The 23,634-nt window shown below is 44.7% G+C and overlaps 1 protein-coding gene across 8 annotated transcripts in view; it reads left to right on the top strand.

The window, feature by feature from the left end:
• The window catches only part of MED12L (mediator complex subunit 12L), a 334,051-nt gene that overhangs the window by 33,843 nt on the left and 276,574 nt on the right, over positions 1–23,634 (top strand). For all 8 annotated transcript variants that reach the window (XM_048863447.2, XM_075132179.1, XM_048863442.2 and 5 more), the window contains exon 5: positions 19,125–19,294. In XM_048863447.2, the coding sequence (XP_048719404.1) occupies positions 19,125–19,294 (170 nt within the window). The remainder of the gene's footprint in view (positions 1–19,124; positions 19,295–23,634) is intronic.

Below are 23,634 nucleotides of genomic sequence, written 5' to 3'. Positions count from 1 at the left end.
GTTCAGCATATTCATAACTCTCTCTTCACTGTTAAGATCATTTAAGTCCAAAGCTGACTGAAGAGTTGCTGACTGAAGAGTTACAAAGGGATGTCACTAAACTGGGTGACTGGGGCAGCAAAATGGCAGATGGAAATTTGGTGTTAAGTGCAAGGTAATGAACCTTGGAAAAAATAATCCCAGTTCTATGTACAAATGGATGATATCTAAATTAGCTGTTCACTCCAAGATCTCTCTCTTCAGTGGTATCCTGGATAGTTCTCTGAAAACATCTGGTCAATGTACAGCGGCAGTCAAAAAGGTGAACAAAATATTTGGAGCCATTGGTAAAGGAATATATGATAAGACAGAAAATATCAGAATGTCGCTATATAAATGCATGGTACACCCAAACTTTGAATAATGCGTGCAGTTCTGGTCGTCCAGTCTCAAAAAACATCTATTAGAATTAGAAAAGGTGCAGAGAAGGGCAACAAAGATGATGAGGGGGATGGAACAGCTTCCATATGAGGAAAGATCAAAAAGACTGGGACTGTTCAGCTTAGGAAAGAGATGACTAAGGGGGGGGATACGATAGAGGTCTATAAAATCGTGAATGGTGTGGAAGACCATGAAAAGGGTGATGTTGTTTATCCCTTTGTGGAACACAAGAACTAGAGGCACCTGATAACATTAATAGGCAGCAGGTTTAAAACAAAAAAAAGGAAGTAGAGTCACACAACACGTAGTCAACCTATAGATCTTATTGCTATGGGATGTTGTGAAGGCCAAAAGTATAACTGGTTCCAAAAAATTAGATAAGTTCGTGGTGGATACGTCCATCAATGGTTGTTAGACAAGATGGTCAGGGACATAACCCCATGTGCCAAGTGTCTCTAAACTTTCAATGTCCAGAAGCAGGGACTGGATGACAGGAAATGGATCACTTGAAAGTGCTCTCTTCTGTTCATTCCCTTTGAAGCAACTGGCCCTGGCCCCTGTCAGAGACAGGATACTGGATTAGATGGACCATTGATCTGAGCCGTATGGCCATTCTTATGTTCTTATGCTAGCTGCCAAGGGGCTGTTCTGGTGTCTGAACATCATTAGGGCATATGGAAACTGTGTCTGAGCCCTCTCTTTCAAGGGCTGGGATGGATTTACCTAGAGAGCCTCTTGCACTGGAGGGATCCACAACTAGCCAGATTTAAGTCTGCCTTCTACCAGGAAAAAAGGCACAAAGCAGGCATAATCTGTCCAGTTATTTCCCCTTGGGCTAGCATTTTTAAAATGCAAATCCTAGATCTGTCACTGTTGGGGAAGATTGGGACCTGATAGGATGTTGACAGCTGGGATAGGCAGGCTGATGATGCAAATAACATAATGGGAAATCTGTTTTCCTCAACCACTGTGTTTTCTTGGAGGCTACCACACTCACTCCTGCCTAAAGGTTTAGGTGCTGCTGGCTGTTCCTACTCGCTTCCTTTAGGGCCCAGCTTTGCTATTTATAAACCTAATTTGGCTGCTTTTTCTTTCCACTGGCTAATTTGAATTTGCATGGCATAATGGCAGTATATTTATAGAACATCCCATATTGTGCCTCTTAACGTAAAACATGGCAACCAGCTTAATTCAATGGAGAAGTGGCTGGAGGAGAGAGCAGGGTGTAGCGAGGAGGAGAGGTGGTGCATCTTGGAACCAGCACAGACACCACTGGATCCAGCCGCAGCAAGGGATATCGTAAGTGCAGGGAGTCTAACTGTCTAGCTCTGTAGGGAACCTAGGGCAAAACCCAGTTCTGCAAGAACCACTGAGAACATTTGCTGGTGGATTGTCCCTCCAAAGAAAACAAACAAACCCCAGAAAGATATTTGGGAACCCTAATCAGGTCTTTTAAGGAGTATACTTGAATTTTGGCAGCCTATTTGCTGCCCTATTTGTCAGTGCTTCTCAATTTTATATATATCTGCTCTTTTCAATAGCATACAGAACTTTCTCTTTCAGCTTGTTTTTCTTTCTGTTGAAAGAATTAAACTATTTTTTTTTGTTTACTTGGATGCTGGTAACATGTTGCATTAGATCTAGGACATGGGGAGAAAGAGGCAGCCAAGCAGGATGCAATTGTTCATCTGCAATTTTTTCCAAATCTGAAACAGCTCATGTGCCACACCCTTGAAGAGTGTTTTCTGGATGTGGGGTGTCGGAGAGATTATTTTGCACTGTAGCATAGATACGCCTTGATCTGTCCCACCAAATCTTGTAGCTTATTCTGTCTGGGACTGTGGTCAGGCCATAATATGGGCCAACACTAAGGGCATATCTACACTTGCAAAGTTACAGCGCTGGCAGTTACAGCACTGCTCAGAGAGAGCAGAAGGAAAATTGCTGTTGTGTGTTCACACTGAGAGCTGCCTGTGCAATAGCATGTTCACGTTTGTGGCACTTGCAGCGCTATTCAGAGCGGTGCAGTCTGGGCAGCTATCCCACAGAGCACCTCTTTCTCTTTTGCCCCTAAAAGGTGGAGGGAGTCGCGGGGCATCCTGGGTCCTGTCCCAATGCCCCGTGATGCATTGCTTTGCATCCCATCACTCTCTGTCCTTCTGTCCACATTTGGCGCCATCTTTCAACGGTTTGTGTGCTGCGTGCCCTGCCTCTTTCGGGCTGCAGGAATGGATCCCAAACTGCTGACCAGTATGCTGCTCACATTGACCAACACGTCACAAGTGGCAGTGGAGTTATTCCTTAAACTACAAAGGCAAGAGGAGTGCAACATTGATCTCACCACGTGTAGTAGCTACGACACGAGATTGCTTGTGGCGTTCATGGAGGTGCTGACCATAGTGGAATGCTGCTTTTGGGCTTGGGAAACAAGCACTGAGTGGTGGGATCAAATAGTGATGCACATCTGGGATGATGAGCAGTGGCTGCAGAACTTTCACATGAGGAAAGCCACATTCATGGGACTGTGTGATGAGTTCGCCCCAGCCCTGTGGTGCAAGGACACGAGAATGAGAGCTGCCTTGTCACTGGAGAAGCGCGTGGTGATAGCACTGTGGAAGCTGGCTACTCCAGCCTGCTACCAATTGGTCGCGAACCATTTTGGAGTGGGAAAGTTGACTGTTGGAGTTGTGTTGATGGAAGTGTGCAGGGCCATTAATCGCATCCTGTTCCGAAAAACTGTGACTCTGGGCAATGTACGTGACATTGTGGATGGCTTTGCACAAATGGGCTTCCCTGACTGCAGAGTGGTGATAGATGACATGCATATTCCAATTCTGGCACCAGACCACCTAGCCACTGAGTACCTTAATCGCAATGGGTATTTCTCAATGGTTCTCCAGGTGCTTGTGGATCACGGTGGGCGTTTCACAGACATTACTGCAGGCTGGTCCTGAAAGATGCATGATGCATGCATCTTCTGGAACACTGGCCTGTTCAAGAAGCTGCAAGCAGGGACTTTCTTCCTGGACCAGAAGATCACTGTAGGGAAAATCGAAATGCTCATTGTGATCCTGGGAGACCCCGCCTACCTCTTAATGCCATGGCTTATGAAGCCATACATGGGGCAACTTGACAACAGCGAGGAGCAGTTCAACAACAGTGAATGTGAGTGAGGCCAAACAGCAAAAATTAAGATGTTTGTACACTAATGCAAGGAGCCTAGGTAATAAAATGGAGGAACTAGAGTTACTGGTGCAGGAAGTGAAACCAGATATTATAGGTATAACAGAGACCTGGTGGAATAGTAGTCATGACTGGGCTACAGGTATTGAAGGGTATGTGCTGTTTAGGAAAGACCGAAATAAAGGTAAAGGTGGTGGAGTAGCACTGTATATCAATGATGAGATAGAATGTAAAGAAATAAGAAGCGATGAAATGGATATGACTGAGTCTGTCTGGGCAACAATTAAATTGGGGAAGAAAACTATTAGAGCCTCCCCTGGGATAGTGCTTGGGGTATGCTATAGACCGCCGGGATCTAATTTGGATATGGATAGAGCCCTTTTTAATGTTTTTAATAAAGTAAATACTAATGGAAACTGTGTGATCATGGGAGACTTTAACTTCCCAGATATAGACTGGAGGACGAGTGCTAGTAATAATAATAGGGCTCAGATTTTCCTAGATGCGATAGCTGATGGATTCCTTCAGCAAGTAGTTGCTGAACCGACTAGAGGGGATGCCATTTTAGATTTGGTCTTGGTGAGTAATGAGGATCTCATAGAGGAAATGGTTGTAGGGGATAATCTTGGCTCAAGTGATCATGAGCTAATTCAGTTCAAACTGAATGGAAGGATTAACAAAAATAAATCTGCAACTAGGGTTTTTGATTTCAAAAGGGCTGACTTTCAAAAATTAAGGAAATTAGTTAGGGAAGTGGATTGGACTGAAGAATTTATGGGTTTAAAGGTAGAGGAGGCCTGGGATTATTTTAAATTAAAGCTGCAGAAGCTATCGGAAGCCTGCATCCCAAGAAAGGGGAAAAAATTCATAGGCAGGAGTTGTAGACCAAGCTGGATGAGCAAGCATCTTAGAGAGGTAATTAAGAAAAAGCAGAAAGCATATAGGGAGTGGAAGAAGGGAGGGATCAGTAAGGAAAGCTACCTTATTGAGGTCAGAATATGTAGGGATAAAGTGAGACAGGCTAAAAGTCAAGTAGAGTTGGACCTTGCAAAGGGAATTAAAACCAATAGTAAAAGGTTCTATAGTCATATAAATAGGAAGAAAACAAAGAAAGAAGAAGTGGGACCGCTAAAAACTGAGGATGGAGTGGAGGTCAAGGATAATCTAGGCATGGCCCAATATCTAAACAAATACTTTGCCTCAGTCTTTAATAAGACTAAAGAGGATCTTAGGGATAATGGTAGCATGATAAATGGGAATGAGGATATGGAGGTAGACATCACCATATCTGAGGTAGAAGCGAAACTCAAACAGCTTAATGGGACTAAATCGGGGGGCCCAGATAATCTTCATCCAAGAATATTAAAAGAATTGGCACAAGAAATTGCAAGCCCCTTAGCAAGAATTTTTAATGAATCTGTAAACTCAGGGGTTGTACCGTATGATTGGAGAATTGCTAACATAGTTCCTATTTTTAAGAAAGGGAAAAAAAGTGATCCAAGTAATTATAGGCCTGTTAGTTTGACATCTGTAGTATGCAAGGTCTTGGAAAAAATTTTGAAGGAGAAGGTAGTTAAGGACATTGAAGTCAATGGTAAATGGGACAAAATACAACATGGTTTTACAAAAGGTAGATCATGCCAAACCAACCTGATCTCCTTCTTTGAGAGAGTAACAGATTTTTTAGATAAAGGAAACGCAGTGGATCTAATTTACTTAGATTTTAGTAAGGCGTTTGATACTGTGCCACATGGGGAATTATTAGTTAAATTGGATAAGATGGGCATCAATAGGAAAATTGAAAGGTGGATAGGGAATTGGTTAAAGGGGAGACTACAACGGGTCCTACTGAAAGGTGAACTGTCAAGTTGGAGGGAGGTTACCAGTGGAGTTCCTCAAGGATCAGTTTTGGGACCAATCTTATTTAATCTTTTTATTACTGACCTGGGCACAAAAAGTGGGAGTGTGCTAATAAAGTTTGCAGATGATACAAAGCTGGGAGGTATTGTTAATTTAGAGAAGGACAGGGATACCCTACAGGAGGATCTGGATGACCTTGTAAACTGGAGTAATAGGAATAGGATGAAATTTAATAGTGAGAAGTGTAAGGTCATGCATTTAGGGATTAATAACAAGAATTTTAGTTATAAGCTAGGGACGCATCAACTAGAAGTAACGGAGGAGGAAAAGGACCTTGGAGTATTGGTTGATCATAGGATGACTATGAGCTGCCAATGTGATATGGCTGTGAAAAAAGCTAATGTCATCTTGGGATGCATCAGGAGAGGTATTTCCAGTAGGGATAAGGAGGTTTTAGTACCGTTATATAAGGCACTGGTGAGACCTCACCTGGAATACTGTGTGCAGTTCTGGTCTCCCATGTTTAAGAAGGATGAATTCAAACAGGAACAGGTACAGAGAAGGGCTACTGGGATGATCCGAGGAATGGAAAACTTGTCTTATGAAAGGAGACTCAGGGAGCTTGGCTTGTTTAGCCTAACTAAAAGAAGGATGAGGGGAGATATGATTGCTCTCTATAAATATATCAGAGGGATAAATACCAGAGAGGGAGAGAAATTATTTAAACTCAGTACCAATGTGGACACAAGAACAAATGGATATAAACTGGCCACTAGGAAATTTAGATTAGAAATTAGATGAAGGTTTCTAACCATCAGAGGAGTGAAGTTTTGGAATAGCCTTCCGAGGGAAGTAGTGGGGGCAAAAGATCTATCTTGCTTTAAGATTAAACTCGATAAGTTTATGGAGGAGATGGTATGATGGGATAACATGGTTTTGGTAATTAAATATTCATGGTAAATAGGCCCAATGGCCTGTGATGGGTTTTTAGATGGGGTAAGATCCAAGTTACCCGGGAAAGAATTTTCTGTAGTATCTGGCTGATGAATCTTGCCCATATGCTCAGGGTTTAGCTGATCGCCATATTTGGGGTCGGGAAGGAATTTTCCTCCAGGGCAGATTGGAAGGCCCTGGAGGTTTTTCGCCTTCCTCTGTAGCATGGGGCACGGGTCACTTGCTGGAGGATTCTCTGCTCCTTGAGGTCTTCAAACTACAATTTGAGGACTTCAATAGCACAGATATAGGTGTGAGGTCTTTTTTAGGAGTGGTGGGTGAAATTCTGTGGCCTGCATTGTGCAGGAGGTCAGACTAGATGATCATAATGGTCCCTTCTGGCCTAAATATCTATGAATCTATGAATCTAAACAGGCTGAGCAAGTGCAGAATGACTGGAATATGCATTTGTCCGTTTAAAAACCCGCTGGCGCTGCCTCTATGGGAAGCTGGACATGGCTGATGACAATATTCCTATGCTTATAGCCGCGTGCTGTATACTCCATAATACTTGTAAAGGGAAGGGTGAAAGCTTCACTCAGGGCTGGACTGCAGAGGCTCAGCACCTGGAGGCTGAGTTTGAACAGCCAGGGACCAGGGCTATTAGAGGGGCACAGCGTGGGGCCATAAGGATCAGGGATGCCTTGAGGCAGCAATTTGAAGCTGAAAGCCATTAATTTTTGTTGCTATGCTCGAGATTGCAGTGCTTGTAATGCTAGGAGGTGATTGGTGCACATGATGCAAGAAGGGGCCTTAACATTATTGTATGTTGCTTTGCAGTGCTCTTTTTCGCTTTCACTTAATAGAATAAAGATTGCTTTCAAACAAACACAACTCTTTTATTAAAAGACAACAACTGGAGGAAAGAGTCAAATGAAAGAATTCATCAGCAGGGAGGGGAAGGGGGTATGGAGGGAGGGAAGTTCTCAAGAGGAGTTGTCATCCTGGGACAGCTACAGCTTTGAGTATGTCCAGGGATCATACCCAACCTTCTCCTTTGGAGTACAATGCACCTGGTACTTCAGCAGGGCCAAACTGCAGAGGGGTGGGTGTTGAGTGCAGTAGGTAGTGGGAGTCCACATTGTTGGACTGTGAGGGGGGAGGAGTGGAATGCTGCGGGTAGAGAGTGGAGCCAGGATGTTAATAAGAGTGTGTTGGCGGTGTCCGGGGAGGCACATGGGAAAGAGTTTTGTGACAGAGGCTGCAGGGGAGAGCAGGTGCGGAGCTGCTTTGTTTGAAGACCTAGTATCACCTGGAGCGTGTCCACTTGGTGCTCCATAACTGTTAGGAGCTGCTCTGTGGCTTCTTTCTGGTGTACTGCCTTCTTGTTTCAGTCCCTCTTCTCGCTGTCTCACTGCTCCTTCAATTCCTGTTTCTCGGCGGCCAAGTGCATCATAACCTCACGCAGAAAGTCCTCTTTAGTTCTTCTTGGATGCTTTCTAATTCTCCGCAGCCATTCTGTTGCTGATAAGGGAGGCTGTGCTCCCAAGGTCATCTCTGTGAAGTTCAATTGCAACATTTTACAGAAGCAGTATTGTTTGCAACACAGACAACAGTGATTCAGTGCTTTAAAACACAGCCAGTACTCTCACACCTGTCAATAACTGGCTGACCCCAGGCAAGCACTCACGAGCCACAAGAGCCCCAAAATGGCGAGTAGCCTCAGGGGCAGGTAGATTGCTGTTCCCGGACCCTACTAGACACTGGGCACGTGGCACTCGGGTAGAGCCAGTACTGTAGCGGGGGCCTGATAATCATAGAATCATAGAATATCAGGGTTGGAAGGGACCCCAGAAGGTCATCTAGTCCAACCCCCTGCTCAAAGCAGGACCAATTCCCAGTTAAATCATCCCAGCCAGGGCTTTGTCAAGCCTGACCTTAAAAACCTCTAAGGAAGGAGATTCTACCACCTCCCTAGGTAACGCATTCCAGTGTTTCACCACCCTCTTAGTGAAAAAGTTTTTCCTAATATCCAATCTAAACCTCCCCCACTGCAGCTTGAGACCATTACTCCTCGTTCTGTCATCTGCTACCATTGAGAACAGTCTAGAGCCATCCTCTTTGGAACCCCCTTTCAGGTAGTTGAAAGCAGCTATCAAATCCCCCCTCATTCTTCTCTTCTGCAGGCTAAACAATCCCAGCTCCCTCAGCCTCTCCTCATAACTCATGTGTTCCAGACCCCTAATCATTTTTGTTGCCCTTCGCTGGACTCTCTCCAATTTATCCACATCCTTCTTGAAGTGTGGGGCCCAAAACTGGACACAGTACTCCAGATGAGGCCTCACCAATGTCGAATAGAGGGGAACGATCACGTCCCTCGATCTGCTCGCTATGCCCCTACTTATAATCATTCCTGTCCCCACACTTTCCACAGGACGTGATCATTTTGGAAGATATCTTGCTGCTGAGGGTGAGCAGGGAATCAAGGGATGGTCTTCTCCAAGCCTGCAGCTTCTGCCCTGGTGCCTATGCGGCTAGCCTGTGTGCAGCAATGGTCCATTTCTTTCCCCCCCCCCCCCCCCCCCCCGGTCACCGCAAGGTGGCGCAGGAAAGTTATTGTTAATGGGGCAAGAAACGAAGCAGTTCTGCCGAGGAGCCTGTGGCAGCAGATTGCCCAGTATCTCCACGAGAGTTTCCTGGAGATCTCTGAGGGAGATTCCCATGAAGTGAGGGAAGTCTATCAACAGTCTGTTCCGCCACTCAGACTAGGCAAGCGGTGGGAGACAAGTCTGCTTCCTGCAACCCTCCTGTCCCCAACAACTTGCTTCATCAATTCCCAAAATCAGATCCACTTACCAGGGGCCTCCTCTCCAGCGAAGTATCCACAGGGGCCTTCACAGTGGAGGAGGGGTCGCTGCCAAGTATCGCGTCCAGCTCTTTGTAGAACCGGCAGCTTGTGGGCGCAGCACTGGAGTGGCAGTTTGCCTCCATGCCTTGTGGTAGGTGTTCCGCAGCTCCTTCACTTTGACCCTGCACTGCAGTGTGTCCCGGTCATGGCCCCTTTCTGTCATGCATCGTGAAACCTGTCTATAGGTATCATAATTCCTATGGCTGGAGCACAGCTTGGACTGGACAGCTCCTCTCCCCAAATGCCGATGAGGTCCAGCAGCTTGGCATTGCTCCAAGTGGGGGATCGCCTGGTGCGTGGAGCAGGCATGGCCATCTGGAAAGATGCACTGAGACCACTGTACGCATCAACGAGCGAACAGGAAGGGGACTTTCAAATTTGCAAAGGAATGTACGGGGTGGGGCTGACAGTTGGTCACCTGAGGGCAGGGCAGTAGAGTTCAAACTGATGACCAGAGAGGTCACACCTCCTGGAGGCCAGTGGCAGCGCTGTAATCGACCAGGGTGTCTACACTGGTACGGCAGCACTGTAGCCCCAGTGCAGAAAACTGTACGCCTCTCGGTGGAGTGGGTTTTTTTTTTTCCAGTGCTACAACTGTGCAGTTTCTGTGCATTAAGTGGCTTGGCAGTGTGTACACCTCGGGAGTTACAACGCAGAAAGCTGCTTTACTGCACAGAAACTTGCCAGTGTAGACGTGGCCTGACTCATCCACTGAAGTTATTCCAAGGCCGCTTTTTCTTCCAGCTTCTTGTATGATACTCCACAAAGTAACCTGTAGTGTGCATAGAGCGTTCTGGAAATGCGAAAGAGAAAGTGGTGCTTTTGTCATTCAAACAAGTCCAGCAAGAAAAGTGCAAAACATGGGCTCAGTCATGCAGCCCTTAAATCATGTGAGTCGTTTCCCTGAAATGACATACGAGCTGTAGGATTTATTTTTGTAATGACTGTTACTTGGCTGTTTCTGTCATTAGAAAGGATTGTGTCACAGGATATGACACATGCTGAATGTACAATTGAACTGGGAAACACAAACAAGCAAAACAGCAAAGTAACATGAGAACACACCAAACAAAATAAAATCAAATCATATTTGCAAAAAAACTGCAAACTTGAACTGACTTGTTATAAGTACCAAGTATTTTTGTGTAGGATCCCCTGTCCTCCCCTCCTGTGCACAGTGGGATGTTAGTTCCTTGAAAGTGAATAGAAAATCCCTTTTAATTAAAAGAAAAAAGAGAGGGCACTCTTAAAATTCCGAATCATTAGTTAGATATCATTAGATTAAAAAGGAGTTTTTTCAAAACTTTGCATGTTTCGTGCTGTAAGAAAAGCAAATCTGGCTCTAGGCAAGGAAGTGTACTTTCAAGCTGCTGGACAAGGAGTTAGGCCCATATGGCATCTACAGAGGCTGCACAGTTCAGTTAAAGGTACAGAAAGATTGGAAGGACAGGATACATATGCCTCAGTGTAGACGCTAAGCATGGGGTGAGAGGATAGGAATTTTTGAGTTCTGATTGTAGCTCTTTCACTTACTGTCTGGATGACCTTGTAAAGTCATTTAATCCCCCGTGACACTTTCCCCACCTGTAAAACATGGGTAAAGATACTATTACTTCATTATTGAGGTGCCCAGAGTGCATGCAACACAGCATAAAATGTGGTCCCTGCCTGAGAAATTTACAATCTGAAAAAGACAAATGAAACATGCTAGAAATCCCAGGAGAGGGATTATTCGAGCATATATATATTTTAATTTAATGTGGCGATGACATTTGTACTGTCATGGACTGGGTTTGAAAGGAGCGAGATGCCTGGCATACTGGGAATAGGCTGTGGGGTCAGCAAGGGAGAAAGCATGAAGATGAGAGGAGATGTGGGGAGAAGTGAAGTAGGATTTATGAGTAAAGGTGATGGTGATAACTAAGAACAGCCAGGCAGAGGAAGTTTGAGCAGGACTAGAAGGCAAGCAGGGCAGTTGAATTTGGGTGGGGGTAGATGAGAGGAGGTCTGTGGAGGGATTCAGGGTGAGGTGACATTGTCCAAGTGGCAGGGGAATGTTTATTTTAGTAGTTGCATTCTAAATGGAGTGGAGGAGAGCAATACAGGAATGGCGGAGGGCAGAAAGATGATGCTTGAAGTATTCAGGAGGATAATCAATGCGTGGACAAGCACTTTAGCCGTAGGCACTAGAGTGGAAATTTGGAGATACTGGAAAAGTGAGTAGGATTTGGTAACTACTTGGATATTGGGGAATAGGAATGGAGAGGAACTGAAAATAAGAGATTGTGAGCTTGGCTGAAAGAAAGGGTGGTCAGTCGCAATGGAAAAAGAAAGGAGAGAAAGTAGTGCCTAAGAAGAAAGAAATTAGGAGTTCTTTCTATCATATGTGGTAGGGGGGTTGTGAAGATTGCTTAATGTTTGTGCTGTGATTTGAGATACAGAGTACAGTAGAAATGGCAAATAGTTACAGCACTACTAGTTCTAGATGAAAACTTCATCATATTGCAGGTATTAAAGGGGAGAAAACAGTCCCTTAAGAGGATCTCACGTTCTGTGAGATGCACAGACTTTAACCAAACTCCAAAGATAAAGTTAGAGAAACTACCAACATTAGAAAATAGGAAAACTAAGTTATCCAAGCAGACTTAACTCTGTCCTCATCCCTGCTAACCTTCTATTCTTTCCACTGTCACATCTGGATTTTTGGAGAATGTTTCTTTGTCAGGACTTTAAGAGGTTTTTGCAGCCTGTGGCAGTTTGGCTTTTTCACAAAGTGAATTATGGCAGCCTGAAAAAAGCCATCTTTAAATCTGATCAATTTTTTTTTAAATTGTGTGACAGTGTTGTAAGGTTAGTTTAGGATTGGATAATGTATGACTATATAATACTATTGCACCCGTTACTGTGACTGTATGTTAACTGCATATTAGTAGCAGCAAACTCCCAAAGCAATAAACTTGAGCTCCAGTGGCAGAAAACAGTGTTGTGTTAAATTAATAGCCCTTGTTCAGGAGTCTAAATATGAAAACAGGTGAGAGCAATAGGTGAGACACTGAGGAACTAGAATGTCACGAAAAAGGTATAGATTCAGAAGGTGAAAAAGCAATGTTTACAATGCAATAATTCGTGTATTTAATAGAGTGGCTTTAATGAAAGCAAATGAAACAAAGTTAAATTAACCTAGTTTAGTTGAAAGAAAAGGAGTACTTGTGGCACCTTAGAGACTAACTAACAAATTTATTTGAGCATAAGCATTCGTGAGCTACAGCTCACTTCATCGGATGCATTTTTTCCCCCCCACTGAATGCATCTGATGGAGTGAGCTGTAGCTCACGAATGCTTATGCTCAAATAAATTTGTTAGTTAGTCTCTAAGGTGCCACAAGTACTCCTTTTCTTTTTGCGGATTCAGACTAACACGGTTGCTACTCTGAAACCTAGTTTAGTTGTGCATTGGGCAGTTAGGACCCAGTTTGCATCTCATCCAAAAGATGGGACCTTTGGCACAGTGCTGTCTTGCAAGAGTATTGATTTAGTACTGTCACAAACAGATAAAGGTCTCCTACTGAACTGGCAAAATGAATGAGTTGTGTTATCCTGGGTTTTCCTTAGCACACTCCCATCAAACTTCTGTCCAGGTCTGGCCTTGCATATCTTGCAATCTAAGGATGACACAATTGCAGCTTGAAGCAAGTTTTTGCAACACTGTTGAAGATGGATTTTCCAAGATAGAGTAATAAATGGTAGAGACGGGTCTGTGCCATGAGGCTTAGATCAGGCATTCTCCAATGTCTGTGTGTGTTTGGACCCAGTGTTCAGGTTTGGTCCCAGATACTCTGTAATATGTAATGATTGCTGGAGTGCATTTCAGAACTCTGTTGAAATGGGACCGTGTCCCATCACCAGTGACTGGAAAAAGGCCAAAAACGTTGAATTAGGTTCATGCCTCCATGTTCTGTTCTTGTTTCCTTATGTCAGGCAGTGAAGCCCCCTCCTGATATTTGATTTGGTTGGTCTGGGGTCCATGCCTCTTGTCTGTGACTGACAAAAAGTGCTCTTTGGCAGATAAATGTCTGCCTTTTTTTCTCCCTTCCCTCTCTGCTGCTGCTTTTTGCCCTTTTCTCTACAGGAGAAGCTCATCTCCATATCAGTGAAGCAGCTCTGCAACTTTTTGGGGGAATGACCACCTTACTTATCTAACTCTAACTCCCTGTTTCACCCTTATCACTTTTTGTGTGGCAGAATCTCTTCTCTTTCGCCCCAAGCATTAGGGGTGGGGTACGCATTGCAACAGGGTCTTTCCAACCCCTCATGACCCTTCCAGCTGCTGTGTGTGAGTGTAGCAGCGGGTTCTCTGCTGCCTTTCCCCAGGCCATGGAGTGTAGGGTTAGGGCTTGCCGAAGCAGGCCCTCTTTCTCCTCCCTGTAGGGAAAAGGATTGGGGAGATAGTGGGGTGTTTGCAGTAGGATCCTCTTCTTACCCAGTAGAAGTGATAGAAGAGGATCCCTGGATGAGGATTCCCCCACCCCCCACTTCTCAGTAATGTGTGTGTTTTAATGCAGCTGCTGGTGGGTGGCTGGGCTGCTGAGTTCATCTCACATGTGAGTTCACATCACCTTCTTTTTCTCTTCTTCCTCCTGTGACAGTCGCTTATATCACAGCAGCAGGGAGGCAGAAGGCAGTGTCAACTCCTGATGAGGTCCAGCAGTCATGGATGGGGGAGATGGAGCAGGCAGGCTTCCGAGGGAAGGGAAAGAGACTGAGGGTGGCACTGTGGGCTCTGTGCATCTTTTCCTTCCCCCTCCCAAGGTCTCTCCAATGTAGAAACCTTTGGGGAAGAAGAGTCTCTAGGACCTGTCCCTCAACCCTGTGACCAGTGCTGCCTTGCTTCTCTTCTGCTTTTTATTTTCTATTCCTTTCCTGTCACACACTCTCTTCTCTCCTTCTGCAACCTGTTATAAGTTTTTATAGAACATAGTGTCCTAGGCACTTACTCACCTGTCTCCTATCTCCTGCTTTTGCTATTCCACCTTGCTATTCCAGTCTCTGACCACCTTTATCCTCTTACCTCTACTCCAAACAGTTTTAGGGATACTCCGTAGGAGGAGTTACAGTATTTAACCGCTAGAAGTAAGTTTATTGCTTCCCTAATCACGGCGATTAGCTCTGCTCATGATCTTCGTTGAGACACCACATCATGCTATCCCAGGGAGATATAAAATGACACTGGATTAGATTTGAGTACCAAAGGCATATCTTCTCAGCCTGGAATGAATATTGGTAATGCTGCATTTAAACCAAAGAATTCTCTCAAACTATCTTGACTTTTTAAAAAAGAAAAGAAAAATAAATACGTTGAGTCTTCTGAGCAAAATCAATGGTTCAGGTCCTCTGTTGGTGTAACTTGTGGCATAGCTTCAGTTTACACCAGCCGAGGCAGTATTTGTGAAGAAAATGTTGTTCTGCTTCCTGGAAAGGGAGAGACATTGGTACCACAGAGGGAAAAATAGGTGGGTGGATACTTCTGGTTTCAGTTCTGTCTTTGGTCAGTTCCATGATGATAGCTGGAGGAGGCACATGGTTATCTGAATGAAACGAGATAACAGGACTGTCCTAAGGTTGATGCACTTAGTTTTTGTTTCACTATTATATTAGAGCTCCAACACAGATTTCATTTTGAATGTGCCAAATGGGTGCTAAAGGTTACATTATGCATGCAAGTCTGCTATTTTGCAAAGGTTATTTAGAGCTTTCTGAGAATAATTATACAGTACATCACTGATTAGTTTTTGGCAGTCTTCAAAATGTTTCAGGTCTGTGCCTTAAGTAATGAAAATCATTCATTCTCCATGGTTTCTAACTCAGTGGCACTGAGGTACTGGTAATAAATTGCCTTGGGAAAATTATCCTTTCATGGTGTGACATTGAAAAGAAGTGTGAAATGGTGGATTTGCAACAGTTTTTAGAAAATTGAGTGAGTGTTTTGAAGCAAATATTTACTAAACATTTCTATATAGTTGGTTTAAGCCTGAAAATTACTCCACGTTTTTGTACCAAGCCACTAGCTTTGGAGAGAAAACCCTTTCAGTAGATGATGATGGTAGAAGAAATTCAGGGAAAAAAGATTCAAAGATGAGCAAGCTAGCGTAAAGCCTGAGGAGCAAATATTGCACAGGCCACAATGAAAACTGTAGCCTTTCATATGGGGAGTCCCTGTAGCTCTGATAGTAAACAGGTTTAGACTGTCAAAGCAATGCTTTTATGTGTTCATAGAAGAATGTGCTACAGTATTCTCAAATATGCTGCATGCTGGTTAAACATAACTCTGTAACATATTTGTCTCTTGTGGGATATTAAAAAAATATCCCTAGTAAATTCAGCTGTACTGTTAAGAGGATGGAAAAGAGGAATTCTAAGGTAGGTAATCCTTCACCTAAATTATCACCCCTCGTTAATTTAAGGTTTGTCTAGACAAAGTTAGTGTGCAGCAAGCTGCGATGTGAATCTAAAGCACATTAGCATGCACGTATCAACTGTCCATGTAGACCCTGCTACCACCCACTCCTGCATTTGTACTAATTTTAAGAAAAGTTCCACCATATTTTGTGTATTGCTCTCATACTGGGTCCATATTTCTGTGATTATCTGAATAAGAATGACAGAAACGCAGCAATCACGTCATTATTGCAAAACTTCACATAGCCTTTTACTACATTGTTCACTTCACTCTAAACTTTAGAACGAAACACTCAATGAGGTAAATGGTAGTGGATTAATTAACTTCGATTAGCACTGTTCTGTGTATGGCAAGATCAAAGCTTGTGATGTCGGTGGTAGTTTGTATTCACAGAAATCCTCTTCATGTGCACAGATGATAAATGCTTAATTGTGTCCTGTGATGTGTGCAAGTCAGACAAAAGACCGAATCTGCAAGATGAGAGGGGTGTTTGGTTTTTGAAAGGCAAGACATCAGAAGACTTTACAAATATTAATGTAAGGTTCAACAAATGGCTTACATGACTTCAGTGAAAATGTTAGGAGTTCAGACGAGCAACTGCCAACAGGAAGACCCAAGGTTTTGGGTGTAATGAGCTAGAAGGAAAGATTTAGGGCCAAATGTTCAATTTGGAGTGCCTCAAAATAGGCATTTAAATTCATATTCAGATATGTTGAGGTATCTGCATTTCAAAGGAGGAAAAAAGAGGTCATGTTCGGGTAGAAATCTGAGGCATAACCTTTTAAAAGGAGCGCTACAAAGATTAGGTGGAGAAATTGTTCTCCATAGCTATCAGCTGTAAGGTTAGAAATAATGGCTATTTTCTGAAGCAAGAAAAGGTACAGTTAATAGAAGAAGCTGTTTTGGTAAACTCAGCAGGGCAGTTGGACATACCACAAAAAGGAAAAAAAATATTAGTAGTAGAAATCATCTGAGTCATATTTTGAGTAGCCAAAAGTGCTGAGATTAAAGTAATGGGAAACTCGCCCTTTTAGTTAGCAAAATTCCAGTGGGCTAAAACTGGAGGGTTTGGGTCACACCCCAAAAGTTTGCTTGGAATACTGAGTTTGCCATTGAGGCTTGACCACTCCCCTGACTACAGGGTGTGGCAAGAAGCTCTTCTACCTCTGCTTCTTATCGCCTACAAATCTTTGGGAAAGATCTCCCAGGGAGTGGGCTGCCTGCCTTATACTGCCCCCCACCTTTCCCCAATTCAGTAGCTTCTGCCCATTCAGTACTGTGAAACTGGAAATTCTCCTTCCTGCTCGGTTTTGTAAAAGGACGTTTACTTTATTTGGGGGTCTGAAGGAGACTGATCAGGTCATGGAAATTGCATTCAAACCTCTGTGTAGAGCACTAGCACACATCTGATCCTATAAAAATATTGCAGAATATATTGTACAAGTAAAGAATTGATATATTTTTTTTAATCCTAAAGGCTTTTGTATAATCAAACCTGTATTTCGTGACTTAAGCTACTTGAGGGTGAACTTTTAAGTGTATTCACTGAAGTTGGTGATGGCTCAAGGTTTTAATATCCGTCTCGTCCTGTGTATAAAGGAGGAACGCAATATTATTTGTTGTGTATTGCTCTTTCTTGTGTGTGGACTCAAGTGGGCTGACACTTGCTGTAGCTTCTGCTGAAGTCAGTTTTGAAGTTCAGCACAGCCATCCCTTAGCTCAGTCACTGTTGGCTCTGACCATCGGTCAGAGAACATCCTATCAGAGGTAGGCCCAGGTAGTAGGGTTGTATGTAAGAAAGTGCCAAAAGATTCTTTCACGTATGCAGTGGGGGAGGTTTAGGTTGGATAGTAGGAAAAACTTTTTCACTAGGAGGGTGCTGAAACACTGGAATGCGTTACCTAGGGAGGTGGTGGAATCTCCTTCCTTAGAAGTTTATGGTCAGGCTTGACAAAGCCCTGGCTAGGATGATTTAGTTGGGGATTGGCCCTGCTTTGAGCAGGGGATTGGACTAGATGGCCACCTGAGGTCCCTTCCAGCCCTGATATTCTATGATTCTATGGTCAGGTGGAGTTGTGGCCATTTTCAGAGTTGCACGGCAATCTTCTCCGGCAGCAGACTGGATTGGTCTATGGGTTATTTTTCCCTTTCTCCGAGCACCTTGCAAGACTCGCGTTGTAAGGCAGCTGTTACCTCTAGGGGTTGGAGCTAAGGACAGACAATGCATCTTTAGGTAGTCATGATTCCCTTAAGGGGAATCTTTTTGAGATAGTGAGAATTGTGCCTGGGGAAACCTTTGGTTCTCAAGTGGTTGTGCACCAAGAGACCAAGGGCGGTTTGTAGGGGTACAGTGAAAGGAGACTGCAAGGACTGGGTGCCCCTGAGGCTGTTGGTTCATTTTGATTTAAGGTTTTGGATAGAGGCCTTTTAAATAAATGTAAGATCTAGAGTTTTATTGGCAGTTCTGACAAGTGGCATAAGCAATGTGTCACTAGCTCTCTGAGATACAGAATGAATTGAAGTTGACCTTCTTATGCTTTGAGGTTGCCAAAGGTGACCTAGTGGGTGAATTTCTGCCCCTATGGTTTTGATGTAATTTGATGTACTAATTCTTCCTGCCCCCACTAAAGCATCCTGCATTGTAGACTCACTGGTTGGATGAGGCTAAGAGAAGCACTACTGCTTGCTGTTAATGTCATGACTATGTGACAGGCAGTGCAAGATGACTCAAATCTGTGATTGCGTCTTTGTCAGTCTGACTTGAGAACCGTCAAAGCAGTCTTGTCTTGATGCGTTTGATACTGCAGTGGCCAGTCTGTTGATCTAATAAATTGCTCTAAGAAGGTTACGTTCTGGAGAAAAAGTGAAATCAGAGTTGTTATAGATCAATTTCAAAGCATTATAAGAAGAACGTTTTTTTTTATTTCCAATCATTCTGGCTTGTGTAAAATCCTGTTTTTGTTTTATTTGTTATAATTCTTTGCGGGGAAAAAGTAAGACTCCATATCGAAATAATTAATTGTAGTATATTCCTACACTTCTATGCAAGGTTGCTTTGTGATTGAATCTTGAGCCTTGATGGAGCAGATGGGTGATTCCCTAAAGGCATAGCTGGTATTTGTAAGTTTTAAAATACAGGTGGACACATTCCTGGTGTGTACACTTTGAAAACAAAGCACAGGAGAGGCGCACACACACAACCTCTTAGTTCAGAGTCATGTTATACAATTGCTGCTTAATGTTATGAAAAGGTATTTTGACTGTAGAGGTAATTGAAAAGTTGTATTTTTACTATGAAGAATCAAATATGTCATCACATGAAAAGAAAAATAAGTCAATTTTTAACTGTAAACTTATTTCATAGAATGGACTCAGATCTCAACCAGATACCTTCGAGAGCAGCTGGCAAAGATTGCAGAATTTTATCATGTGTCCTCAAACCAAGGGAATGGCTCGGTAGCTATGCCTCAAGAGGTGGAACAAGCCCTGAAGCAGTGGGAATATAATGAAAAGTTGGCATTTTATCTGTTTCAGGTAACCTTGTAAAAAGTGCCTTTTTGGGGATGACTGTATTAGGTAGGGTCCAATTTTAAAATGCACTTAAAAGTAATTTGGCACTTTGCCTGCTCTTTCGTAATTTGCAGTTAGCAGCTTACAATTTGTGCATGTTTTGTTAAAATTTGCTAGGTATGATATTGTTTTAAGTTTTCTCTGTATTAGATCTATGAGGTTAAATGCATTCAGATTTAGGGACAAACTTTCAACTGGTTTTTAATTTTGGGTGCCTGGTTTAGGACATCTAGGGCAGGGGTTCTAAGGACAAATTTTTTGGTAGCCTCAGAGTGTGGCCACCAGCAAGGGTTAGTGGCCGCTCTCTCATTTTTCCCTAGAATACTTAATTAGCTTTAGGAAAAACAAATAAATATGCACATATACATGTCTAACTCATTGTAATTTATTTAGTGCTAGTGAGTAAGTCTGTTGTGAAAAGTAATATTAACAAACATACAAGTATCACTTTTCACAGCAGACTTAGTCAGTCCTGGCAAGCCTGGGGACAAATGAAGGCCTGGATGGAGGGTCGGGGAAGGTAGCAGGAGCTGGGGCAATGAGGGTTGGTGGGTTGAGGGATGGGGGTGGCAGTGGGTGGCTGGAGCCTGAAGAACCGCAGCCAGAGCCTGGGGTCTGCTGCTGCACCGCTGGAGCCCAAAGCCCTGCTGCCAGAGCCTACCAGTCCATCACCCGAGGGCTGAAGCCCAAAGCCTGAGCCCCACCGCCCCTAGGAAGGCGGGGAACTCACCAACTCCCTGCTGCTCCTGCATTGTGCCCCAGCAGTCTCCAGAGGGGATAGAGCCCAACTGCTGCTGGTGGCCCCAGCAACCAACACCAAAGCGGAGCATTCAGGAGCAACAGGGAGGTGGAGGGGGCCACTATTTTGTCACCCTCCCAACCCCATCACAGTCCAGGAGGTGTGGCCTCAAGAAAAGCCCTTGGTGGCTGCATTTGAGAAACGCTGATCTAGGGCCTGATTTTTCAGAGATTCTGTGGTTCTTTTACTGGGGTTGTGGGTGCTCAGTATTGCTGAGGATCATGTACTGCTAGGTCTCTGAGGCTGTACACCAAAAATGGAGGCATCCAAAATAGAATTCCGTTTTGAAAACTTGGGTCTCCTTTCCCATGACTCTGGTGTACGCACAGTTATTGTCACTTTGACAAAGCTGCAACTTTCTTGTCTTACCACTGATTAATTTTGCATGAAGTGGATTCAAACCTTTTAATTTAGAAAGAAATGCACATTATTATCAAACTTCCCATTTTCAGTCACTGAAACAGATAATGAGCAAATTAATGTTAATTCAGGTGCAACCTGCTGATAGCAAACGTGTAGCTTCATATTTGGTAATGAAAGAGCTATTTGTTCATTATAGGATAGTGTAATTCAGCTCAACTGTAACTTGAGGTTGTGTGTGTGTATGTGTGTGTGGGAGCAGAGGGTGCTTCTTCCATAAGCCTAGTTTTCTGACCAAATTGTATGAATGAAGCATAAAGAGGTCAGGTACCATGTGTTGGACAGTGGCTTGAACAGGGTTAAAGCTCGAGATTCTCTGAGCCCTTAATTGATTAATCACTTGCTCAGCCCTTTAGACCCTGTGCCCTCCATAAATGCATTTTCAGCATGTATTTGATTCCAGTGCTTGTCCATACATATTCCATTCTTGGTACGCATGCACCCAGTGCACTTGAGTTTGGGTTCTTTTGGCCAGCAGTGTCTGTTGGGGGCTGTGCCTGTGGCCTGAGTGTCCTTGTACCTCCAACCAAGGGCATGAGGGAGGAGTGACCCCAGCTGCTTCTCAGTGCTTTCTCACTGCCTGTGGCTGCAAGTCAGATTTGCAGTGTCTGAGCTTTGTTGCTTACTGTGCAGCCCCAATCCCCACCTATCCCTTTTCAGGGCCCCTTTTCAGGACAGCATGCTACACCAGGAGGTGCAGTCACTGCCATATCTCAGAACAGTGGCAGAAGTACCTCAAGAGCATGGGGAGGGCTTTTACCCTTATTACTTTCTGAATCCCAGAAAGGAAGAGGGCTGGAACCTTTTCCAGGACCTGGGACAAATGAACCCCTTCAGGTACAAGTTCAGGTTGGTAACTGTAATTTTGGTGATTCCAACTCTAGATCCACACGACTGTTCATAGCTTTCACTTCCAAGACGCTTATTTCCATATAGTGATTCACCCTGCCTGTAGAAGGTATCTGAGATGACAAGTGGGCAGTTCCCACTATCAGGACAGTGTTCTCCCATTCTGCCGATTGACAGCATGATGGGTATTCAGAAAATGCCTGGCAATAGTGGGGGCTTACCTCAGGAAACAAGTTCATTTTTATCTGTGTTTAGTTGACTGTCTCATTTGCAAAAGTTGCATTGACAGGTTTCATGCTCCATACTACAGACTGCAACTTTTCATCCCTTAGATCATAGAAGGTTAGGGTTGGAAGAGACTTCAGGAGGTCATCTAGTTCAACCCCCTGTTCAAAGCAGGACCAACACCAACTAAATCATCCCAGCCAGGGCTTTGTCAAGCTGGGCCTTAAAAAGCTCTAAGAATGGAGATTCCACCACCACCCTAGGTAACCCATTCCAGTGCTTCACCACCCTCCTAGTGAAAGTGTTTCCTAATATCCAACCTAGACTTCCCCCACTGCAACTTGAGACCATTACTCCTTGTTCTGTCATCTGGTACCACTGAGAACATCCGAGCTCCATCCTCTTTGGAATCCCCCCTCACTCTCCTCTTCTGCAGACTAAACAAGCCCAGTTCCCTCAGCCTCACCTCGTAAGTCATGTGCCCCAACCCCCTGATCATTTTCGTTGCCCTCCACTGGAATCTCTCCAATTTGTCCACATCCTTTCTGTAGTGGGGGGCCCAAAACTGGACACAGTACTCCCGATGTGGCCTCACCAGTGCCGAATAGAGGGGAATAATCACTTCCCTTGATCTGCTGGCAATGCTTCTGCTAATGCAGCCCAATATACCATTAGCCTTCTTGGAAACAAGGGCACACTGCTGACTCATATCCAGCTTCTCATCTGCTGTAATCCCCAGGTCCTTTTCTGCAGAACTGCCGCTTAGCCAGTTGGTCCGCAGCCTGTAGTGGTTCATGGGATTCTTCCTTCCTAAGTGCAGAACTCTGCACTTGGCCTTGTTTAACCTCATCAGATTTCTTTTGGCCCAATCCTCCAATTTGTCTAGGTCACTCTGGACCCTATCCCTACCCTCCAGCATATCCATCTTAGTGTCATCTGCGAACTTGCTGAGGGTGCAATCTGTCCCATCATCCAGATCATTAATAAAGATGTTGAACAAAACTGGCCCCAGGACTGACTCCTGGAGTACTCCACTTGATACCGTCTACTAGGGCTGCCAACTTTCTACTCACACAAAAGCGGACACCCTTGCCCTGCCACTATCCCGTCCCTCCTCTGAGGCCCTGCCCATTCTGAGGCCCCACCCCCACTCACTCCATCTCCCCTCCCTCTGATGCTCACTCTCACCACCCTCTCTCACTTGCTCATTTTCACTGGGCTGGCTCAGGGGGTTAGGGTGCAGGAGGGGGTTAGGGCTTTGGCTGGGGCTGAGGGCTCTAGGGTGGGGCTGGGGATGAGGAGTTTGGGGTGTAGGAGGATGCTCTGGGTTGGGAACAAGGGGTTCAGAATGTGGGAAGGGGATCAGGGCTGGGGCAGAGGGATGGAGTGCGGGGGTGGGTGAGGGCTCTGCTGGGGGTGCAGGCTCTGGGGTGGGGCTGGGGATGAGTGGGGGTATAGGAAGGTGGGAGGGGGGATTCTGAGGGCGGGTGGGGGGATCAGGGTTTAGGCAGGGGGTTCGGGCATGGGAGGGGGTCAGGGGTACAGGCTCCGGGTGGCACTTACCTGAGGAAACTCGCAGAGGCAATGACATGTCCCCCCTCCGCTCCTACACGGAGGTGCAGCCAGGCAGCTCTGTGCGCTGCCCTGTCTGCAGGCGCTACCTCCATAGCTCCCATTGGCTGCAGCTGCCCCTACACCTAGGAGCTGGAGGGGGGACATGCTCTTGCTTCCAGGAGCTGTGTGGAGCCAAGGCAGATAGGGAGACTGCCTTTGCCCTGCTGCACTGCTGACTGGACTTTTAACGGGCCGGCAAGGTCAGCGGTGCTGACTGGAGCCACCAGGGTCCCTTTTCGACTGGGTGTTCCGGTCCAAAACCAGACATCTGGCAACCCTAAGATCTACAAGTAAACCAAGAAAAATCAATACTAACTCCAAGTCAAAGAATGAAAATTATAGGAGGGGCTTTAGTATCCTTGAGGCCAATGGCCTACCTGTAGCCATTGTTTAGGTT

Source organism: Caretta caretta, chromosome 9 (genome assembly GCF_965140235.1).
Source record: "Caretta caretta isolate rCarCar2 chromosome 9, rCarCar1.hap1, whole genome shotgun sequence".
Lineage (NCBI taxonomy): Eukaryota > Metazoa > Chordata > Testudines > Cheloniidae > Caretta > Caretta caretta.
Note: the sequence above shows the minus strand (reverse complement) of the source record. Positions and strands in the feature narration are given on the sequence as shown.